We start from the raw sequence: 9,635 nt of genomic DNA, 5'->3' as shown, positions 1-9,635 counted from the left end.
ATCAAGTGTGCTTTAAGCCCAAATAATAATTCTATGGTAAGCAATTCAATGGATCAAGAGTTTTTCCGGTGTTTTCCTTCCTTCAAAGCGGACCCACAATTAGCATAAAGAGGTGCTTCACACAATATGGTATTAGAGCCCCGGTTCATGGTCCCCGGCCACTTCCCTCCCTATTAGATTAGAGGGGGATGTTGGAGGCGCAAATCTTGCATGGGTAGTAGGGATTGCAAAGAGAGGCCAAATAATCTCACATGCAAAGGCAGTGTGAAAAATGAAAGGGTGTATATGATCTAACGGGACCCCTATCTTCAACTCCCCCAAGCTTTTCTTTTGTGGAAGACTGGAGAGTTGGTTAGACAGGGTGGGCAATTGCCTTAGCATGCCACAGCTTGTCTTTTGTGGAAGACTGGAGAGTTGGTTAGGTAGGGTGGGCAATTGCCTTAGCATGCCAGAGCCTCCACAAGCCCATATGGATGTGTATGCCTCCAGGGGTGCTCTAGAAAGTACACTGGGCACATATGTTAGCCAACTGTCTATCCATTCGTGGCGTTGTATCATGACACATCATTGGGCAGTGTGGCAACTCTAGGTTTCTAAGAGGCATGTTAACCTACTTCAAAAAGAGGGACATGTTAAAATATATTATAACCCAATTTTGCAATGTTCCATCCATATATGATTTTGATGTAATAAGACATTGGCAATTGTTATTTGTTTATGATGTCCATAATCATTTGCAGACTTTTTTATGGATGTTTGACCTTATTTAAACTCATGGACATGATATGTAAGTGACTTTTAGTAGATACTCTTACACATAATCAAGATAGCTCTTGGCAAGCTTGTGTGCAGAGAGCAAGAGAGAGTGCTTGAGACAGAGCAGTCTATTGTGTGTTGTGCCTGTAATTCACTTGCATTTGTGTGGCCTAACCATTTCTTATGAATAACAAGATGATGCACTACCAAGGATTTTTGATAGCAAGTGACTCATAATATCAGTTATGAAATGTGTTCCGGTGAGATTGTTGGTGTCTCTGCAAAGTGGTAAGGGAGGAGATCCTTGGAGGCTGGGCTTTTCCTTTGAGGTCTTGACATAAAACAAAGGCCATACCTATCTGTCATGGTCTAGGGGAGGGGGAGGACGGTTGGAAATGTCAGAAATCAGTGATCACTGATCAGTGAGCATTCTGGGTGCTGAGGTGGTGCAATCTGCTGCATTCCGCATTTGGGGTGCTGATTTGTCAAAATCCTGTTGCACTCCATATTCTGGGTGCCGATTCGTCAAAATCCTGTTACTTCTGAGGGGTGATTACTGCTTTTAATGGTTGCCAAATGGAGGGCCAAGATTAACCCTCCCACGACCCCTGACCATGGCGATTAGGGAATTCAACCCAAACTGGCAAATGGGTTGGGGGCGGGGATTTTGAGGATGAAATGAGGGACATAGTGATGGATTGATTTCTAACATCCCATTGACCAGCCAATATTTGCTCTACCAGAAACTTGAAGGAAATTTTCCCATTGGGGAGGTAATGGGTTTTCTCTACAACCCATCCTCTTGATACCCAAGCAGATTGGATCCAAGATTTGATGGTCTAGGCCCATAGATATATCCAAACAAAACACTCTGCATGCACAAATGGACACACAAATGGACAACAGTGTTCACCAGAGCAAGGGGAGTAGGATACATCCTAAAGAGAATTTTGATCTTTTCTACGTTCTTAGCCACTCTCTGCAAACCCTCCTTTCTTAGCATGGCCTTGAGAGAAGGTGCGTAATAGCTGTTGAACCTTGATGGAGAGAATCTCACCACCTTACTGGTTGTTTTGTTGAGCTTGCTCAGTGTACACTTTCTTGATCTTCTCTTGAAGCTCGGCTTGGAGTTAAAGAGAAGGGGACTTGTTGAGAGGGTGAAGAGTCCACCCATCCTTGACTTTTGAGCAACACTTCTCTTCCAGAGGGGGGGGCGGGGGGGGAGGGGGGGGTTGGGGGTGTGTGGTGTGTTTGTGGGGGCCTAGCCTCACCCCTCAAGACTCATTTGCCTTGAAGAAGTTGTGACGAATAGCCACGAGAGACGCAAGACAAACACCTTTACCACTTGAGCTATTACCTCATTGTGCATCTCTTTCAACAATGCTGCCTTGGGCCCCAAGAAACTGCAACTGCACTGCTGTTGCCCACCACACAGAGCTGGTGCTGATGTTCGAAGAACACTTAGACATGCCCACTCAGAAACTCCGTTTGCACAGAGAGTCGAGTTGCTGGTAATTCTCGAGGCTGCCACATAGAGACGTGCAGGCAGAGTTGATGTATTTTTATATTGCTCAAAATGGTGCCCGTACAAACAGCTCCCACACACCTGAGAGTTGGCCTTGCCTAAGCTTGTATCCCATAGAGAGCTGCGCTGATCCAGTGCCTCAAGTAATCGATTTAACTCACATACATGGCTCCTGACGCCACCAGAATGATCATCCTCGTGAGTGAAGGTACCTACAGACGCTCCTCTCAACAGCTGCGGTGCTAATATGGAAGAAAATGAAAAGGTGAACCTCCTCACCTGCTTAATAAAAGCCTCTAGCTTCATCCATGCCACTGGCGTTCATGATCCAAAGGTTGCCTAGAAGCTAGGAGAAACCTATGGCCTGGTCCTGGACGGTGCTGTCCCATTTCCTCTGTGGGACCATGCTCAAAGGGAAGCAGAAGACTGCACATCGACATCACTGAGGGTAGGTCACAACACAGACTCCAAGATGAGCCACTATCTTCGCAAACAAGGCGTAAATCCACCAGGTGCTCCATGAGTCTAGGGGGTCAGTAGGAGCCTCAAGGGTGAGAGCTGAGACCACAGAAGAGGCAATGATCAGATCTGAGAACCTCTTGAAACAGAGGCATCCAACAGAGCTTGGAGGATCAGTGGAAGCTGGAGGGCGGGGACTGTGGAAGAAGGCAGGGCCAAGGGCAAGGGAGGAGGGATTTGAGGTGGTGCCCTTGAGAAAGTTGGATCTCTGGAGGGAGTGGAAGCCACCCCCTGAGGAAAATGGATCCTGACTGGGATCACTCGGAAGTCTAGAGACTGCAAGAGGTGGGTGAAGGTTGGGGCTATAAGACCCCTCCGAGGAAGGGCGGTAGTGGACACCTGGCCTGCAAGATCCACAACTCTGCAGAAATATCCTGTAATAGATACTCATAATGGTTCTCTACAGCGACCATACCGCCTTTGGAATGTGGCACCCACCACGCCGGGCATGCAAGATGGCAGAGGCAGTGACCAGAAACCTGCCACTCCTGCTCAGGGGCGACTGATCGTGCTTGGGGAGGGTCGCGGGGGGGGGGGGCGGGGGGGGGGGGGGGGGGGGGGGGACCTCCAGTGTGGGAGGGCTCGAGGGAAAGCTAGGATGGGAGGTTGTGAGTGGGGAGGCGTGCACCACTGGCAGTTGGAACTCTAAGGGTGTCGCCTATAGTGGTGCTCGTAGTCATTTGCCTGCCCTCGAACGATAGCGAGGACAGGAGCACGCAATGTGACCCAGCTGGCAGCAAACGAAGCACTGCCTGAGCAAACTGGAGAGCGCAATCCATTGCATGGAAGTGCAAGCCATCCAGCAACAAGATCGTAGGGTGACTAGGAAGGTTCTCCAGTGAGGCTATGAGTACTTGAAGGGTGGGGAGTCATGCCGCCTGAGCAATGGTCACAGAAGTCGTCCAAGGGGTACTCTACAACTTGGGCCTTGGAGTGCCCAATTGCCAGGAGAAGCTCAAGGTATTCCATGGGAATCTAGAAGCCAGCCAATGAGTCTGGATCCAGAGAGAAGCCATGCCTCCGCCTGGCAAACACACAAGGATGCACCGTATCGCAACAGCTCAATGTCAATGCCCAGAGTATTAAGCCCCAATCAAAAAAAGGAGCTTGAAAAGCTCAAAACGCAGTTGAACCACATGCTAAGGTAAGAAAAAAGAGGGCTAAGCACCAAGCAGGCCAATCTCAACAATGCCAAAGCATCTTGGGTAGAATTAGTGACGGTATGAGAATGATGGCACATCACAGGTATGCTACACCAAAAAAACCAGAGTCTTGCTTTGGGAGCTTATGGCTACCATTCTCCTCACTTGATAGGCCATCATCACTCATAGATGGCAGATTCACCATCCTGAACTCTTGAAAGGGCACCCAGGATCACAAGCTTACCCAATGACATAAACCTGTAGACAAGATTATGGTTTAAATGTTGGAACTATTCTATTTGAAACCTCAAAAAAATCTAAAGATACATGAATGTGTTGCCGAACTTGAAGATCGTTACATAACACATATCCAAGAGTCATGGCCTATGACCTATGACATCCTGCGTCCAGCTGAACAATCCAGACATAGAATAAGTTTGTGTACATATATACGTGGGACTGGTCCCCTTTGAATCATACTCTGGGGATTCATGAGTCCCAAAATGTCATAACTGTAGGCCTGCCTAGTAGCACATATGTAGGCCTGTAGTCAGCTGCTGCTGTTTTACTGCTGGTCAGCCAGCATCCACCATACAAGATCCACATCTTTCCAGCCAATTGTTCTGTCTTTACCCACTGTCCTCTAAGAGTGGGCTTCTCCCAGCAACGTGCAGCCTTGCTGCCACCTTGTCTTGAAAGTGACGTTTCTCCATACTGGTACTGGCTGCCATGTGGATCACTTGCACCCATGTCGAAGCCCCACCAGCCAGGTCTATCTGACCCTTCTTTGCCGTCCTGTTTGTCTCCATTTGGGATCCCTTGGTGGTGTTCTCTCTGCAGTGGGCCATCAAGATAGAAGAACATTGAATGAAGACTCGTCCTACATCATCCAGCACAGCTACTGTGATTTCTAAATGCATGCTGCATTGGCATCATGAGCAGTCTCCACAAGAACATTTATTGTCTACAAAGACATGGTAGTGGCTTGCATCTCTACAAAAAATAGTCCACCCCTCTACCTTAGACACAAGACCCATGGCTTCGTGACAGGCATCACAAACCTGAAGATTTGTGGCAACACGTATGGGTGTCTCCTTGGATGTATTGGTTAGACCACGTCCAATGGCACTATGCCCACATAATGCATCTTCCTTCACACAATTAGGTATGCTGTAACAGGAACCAAGAGTCTGGTCTACACCACTCCTCGGCTCCACCATGTTTCAACTTTGTCTCTGTATCTTTCTTTTGGAGGTGTTTTGGATTCTTCCCCATGAATTCATGCATGTAGTCGCCAAATCCAACTTTTTCCTGGGTCCTTCGATGCTTGTATGTTTGCTCTCATCGTCTCAATTCTCTTTACATCCTCCCACATGTGAGCATCTGCATATATGCTAGACATCAAGACATATGCAGCAGCATGTTCTTCATCCAACTTCACTGCACTCTCAAATGCCCTTCTACCGATCTTCACATTGCCCCACTTCCAGCAAGCACCCAACACAGTGCTCCAGGCCACACGATCTGGTCGAAAGGGTGCCTCCTCCAACATCACTACCGCTTCTTCAAGTTGTCCTGCACGGCCAAGGAGATCAACCATGCAATTGTAGTGCTTAATGGTTGGATTGATATTATACTCTTTGCTCATGAACTCAAAGTACTTATGAGCCTCTTCCACAAGACCCCTATGGCTACATACTGCGAGGACGGTGAGGAAAATAATCCCATCTGGCTGCAAACCTTCCTCCTCCATCCTCTTGAATAATTGAAAAACCAATTCACTCTCCCCTTGGCAGGCATAGCCTGTGATCAATGCAGTCCATCCTACTATGTCTTTTGTAGGCATATCATCAAGAATCTGCTGGGCAACACCCATGTTACCGCATTTAGCATACATGTCCAACAGAGCCGTTGCCATTGTCATTTCAATAGACTCAAGTGCACATAATTGAGCATGGATTCTTTTCCCCAAGTCTAGTGCTGTTGTATTACTACATGCTTTCAAAAGGCTTAGAAAGGTCAGACTACTTGGTAACAGACCTTGTTCTTGCATTTGTGCAGAAAGCAAAAAAGTCTCTTCTCTTTCTCCTGCATTAGCAAAGCCCCAGATTATCGTATTCCATGGATCCACATTTAAAGGCACGGCATCCAGCTGCATCTGTTGCAAACAGCCCAATGCTTCCTCGTAGAGCCCACCTTCAACATATGCCGCAATGACTGCATCCCATGAGACATCATCCCTCACCGGCAGCTTGTAGAAAACATCACATGCTTCCGCAAGTGAGCTGCTATTGGCATACATGTCCACTAAGGTATTACCAATAAAGTGAGACCTCTCAAATCCCACTTTTACAATCTCACCATGTGCTTGTCGACCCCTCTCTGTGGCCCCTATGCTGCCACAAGCTTTTAGAACGGAAATATATGTAAAAACATCTGGGACCACACCCTCTGCTTGCATAAGTTCCAAGCAGTTCAATACTTCCTCAGAAAGCCCATGCCCGGCATATCCTGCAATAAGTGCAGTCCACGAAACAGTGTCTTGGATTGGCAACTCATCAAACACTCTTTGTGCTTCTGCAGGCAAGTCACATTTGGCATACATATCCACCAATGCACTGCCAGTATAACTCTGTCTGTCAAAACCCCTCTTAGAAATCTCCAAGTGCAATTCTTGGCCCCCGTTTATAGCTCCTAAACTGCCACAAGCTTTCAATGAATGAACAAAAGTGACAGAATCCGGGGACGTACCCTCCAGTTGCATGCTTTGTAGACAACTCATTGCTTCATGGCCAAGTCCATACTCAGCACAACCTGCAATAACTGCATTCCATGAGACTACATCTCGAACCAATAGCTCATCAAACACCTTCCATGCTTCTATGAGTAAGCCACATTTCGCATACATGTCTACCAACATGTTGCCAAGTAAAGAATCTCTCTCCAACCCCTCTTTAAGAACCTTAGTGTGTATTTCTCGGCCCTTGTTGATGGCTCCTGAACTGCAGCAGGCCTTCAAAGAGCAAGCATACGTGACAGCATCCAGAGGTACACCCTCCAGTTGCATCTCCTCAAGGCAGCTTAGAGCTTCCTCGACAAGCCCATGCTCTGCATACCCTGCAATTAGTGCAGTCCATGAGACCATATTTTGCACCATCATCTTATTGAACACCTCCCGTGCTTCAATGAGAGAGCCACACTTGGCATGCATATCTACCAAAGTGCTACCAACAAAAGGATGTCTCTCAAATCCAGCTTTGATAACCTCACAATGCAATTCTTGGACCCTGTTCACATTACCACAAGATCTCAAACTGCACATGAATGTGGCCTCATTGGGAGACACTCCCTTCTGCCGCATCTTGTCCAGACAGTTTAGTGCTTCCACAGCAAATCCTTGTGCTCCATACCCTGTGATTAGAGAGTTCCAAGAGATTACATCTTGACTGGGCAGCTCAGCAAACACTTCACGAGCTTCTGCAAGCATGCCACATTTGGCATACACATCCACCAGAGTGTTGCCCACAGGATAGTGACTTTCAAATCCCTCTTTGACAATCTCGGCATGTAAGTCTTGGCATTTATGTATGGCTCCTGTGTTGCCACAAATGTTCAAGCCACAAACAAATGTAGCAGCACTCATGTACATGCCTTCCAGTTGCATTTGGCCCCAACATTGAATTGCTTTGTCACCAAGCCCATGCTCAGCATACCCTGCAATCAGTGTGTTCCACGATACTATATCTCGAACTAGCAACTTGTCGAACACTCGCTGTGCTTCTGCCATGGTGCCACACTTAGCATACAAATCTATCAATGTGTTGCCAATGAGAGAATCCATTTCAAGGCCCTTTTTGAGAATTTTGGAGTGTATTTCTAAGCCCCTGCTTACCGCTGCCGTGTTCCAAAAAGCCTTCAAGATGCAAGCGTAAGTTACAACATTTGAGGACATGTCCTCTGCCTCCATCCTTTCTAGGCATTCCAATGCTTCTTCAACAAGTCCATATTCAGCATAACCTGAAATGAGGGCATTCCATGAGACTATATCACGATCAAATTGCCCATCAAACACATTCCGGGCTTCCAAAAGTGACCCACATTTGGCATACACATCCACTAACATGCTGCCTATAAAAGGATCTCTCTCAAAACCCTTTTTGGTGATCTCAGTGTGCATGTCTTGGCTCCTATCTATGGCTCCTATGCTACCACAGGCTTTTAAGCCACAAAGGTACGTGACAGCACTCAGAGGCGTGCCCTCCAACTGCATCTTCTCTACACATATAAGCACTTCCGCACCAAGCCTGTGCTCAGCATACCCTGATATGAGTGCATTCCATGAGACTACATCTTGGGCCGGCAGCTCATTAAACACTTCATGAGCATCTGCAAGGAAGCCACATTTGGCATACATATCCACCAGAGTACTGCCAACAAAAGAGTCAGCTTCAAAACCCTCTTTAACAATCTCAAAATGCACAATTTGGCCTCTTTCCGTGGACTTCAATCTGCCACAATCTTTCAGTAGGGCAAGAAACGTGTGCCTGCTTGGACATACATAATCCTCTTGCATTCCTTGATATAGGCTAAGGGCATGTTCAAATTCCCCGCTCTCAATAGACCCTTGTATGATAGAAGTCCAACAATATTCATTCCGAGATACCAGCCTATGAAATACTTGTTGGGCATCAGCCATGCTTCCGCATTCCACATACATTGGGATAAGGTAGTTCCCAAGAGTTTGATGAGTTTCAAGACCCTTAGCATGGATGTGGATGTGGATATGTTTGGCATATGCTAGATCTTTCCTTTGTTTGGACTCCTGTAGCATGGAGATGAAAGTCTCCATGGAAGGGAAACCTGCAACACATTCTGTAGAGGTGAATGTCTTGTCTGTTGGCACCATCTGGCAAGCACTCTTTTCCAATTGTTTAAAGATGCATCCACTTGTACTTAAGTGATAGCCCACGAGCTCCTCGTGTACGCGACATGTGCTGAGGTTAGGTTCAACACCCAATATGGGTTATGCCAGCAGTCTACCCACATCCAAGCTTTCGGATCATGATGAGTTTACAGTTTGTACCCAGGCCTACCCACATGACCACCATCTTCAAACATCATACATGCTACACAGTGTGTGTGCTGAGGGCTGTTTTTTTACAAGTCAGTGGCCAATGGAATGGTAAATATCAATGACAGGATCCAAAACAGGGCTGCCCTACATTCCATGGGCCTTGACATGATTAAAAAAGAAAAACAATCATAGCGTTGAATGCACAGACAATCACAGAGCTACTGCTGAATTGAAGCTTGAATTGAACCTTGACCTGTGCCATGCCATTATTTAAGTTCTTCTTCAAAACTCGCCGCGAATTCTTCATCCAGCAACATATATTTGCAAGTAGCGGCAGCAGATTAGCTGTTGAATCCTACGAACGCGATCATATCTGCAGTTGGCTTCCGATGCGTCCGGCCTTTGTGAAGGTGGACAACTCGGGACAATTTTCACCTGGTCCTTTTTTTTGGAAGGATTAAAATTATGTTATATTTGATTGCCAAGGTTTGGCCTAACAGGTCATAATTTCCTTGTTTGGCCCTATTTTATGCCAAGATACACTGGAGAGTATGTAGTTTAAAGGGAAAAAATAGTCAAAATTTCTAAAAAATGCATATATATAAAATTGTGAGCCTTT

The 9,635-nt window shown here is 46.6% G+C and overlaps 1 protein-coding gene across 1 annotated transcript; it reads right to left on the bottom strand.

The window, feature by feature from the left end:
- Positions 1-4,215: 4,215 nt before the first annotated feature.
- LOC147614666 (pentatricopeptide repeat-containing protein At3g09040, mitochondrial-like) lies at positions 4,216-9,425 on the bottom strand. Its single transcript, XM_086779944.1, has one exon. It carries the CDS (start codon positions 8,846-8,848, stop codon positions 5,222-5,224), a length of 3,627 nt encoding a protein of 1,208 aa, XP_086636070.1. The 5' UTR covers positions 8,849-9,425; the 3' UTR covers positions 4,216-5,221.
- Between the last annotated feature and the right edge of the window lie 210 nt (positions 9,426-9,635).

This window comes from Cibotium barometz, chromosome 41 (genome assembly GCF_041138505.1).
Source record: "Cibotium barometz isolate CiBa-2024 chromosome 41, ASM4113850v1, whole genome shotgun sequence".
In the NCBI taxonomy this organism is placed as follows: Eukaryota; Viridiplantae; Streptophyta; class Polypodiopsida; order Cyatheales; family Cibotiaceae; genus Cibotium; species Cibotium barometz.
This window is presented reverse-complemented; position numbering and strand designations above follow the sequence as displayed.

What these genes read in the sequence shown, in the direction of transcription:
- LOC147614666 (XM_086779944.1), bottom strand. Translation starts at nt 8,848, where the DNA reads ATGGTGCCAACAGACAAGACATTCACCTCTACAGAATGTGTTGCAGGT.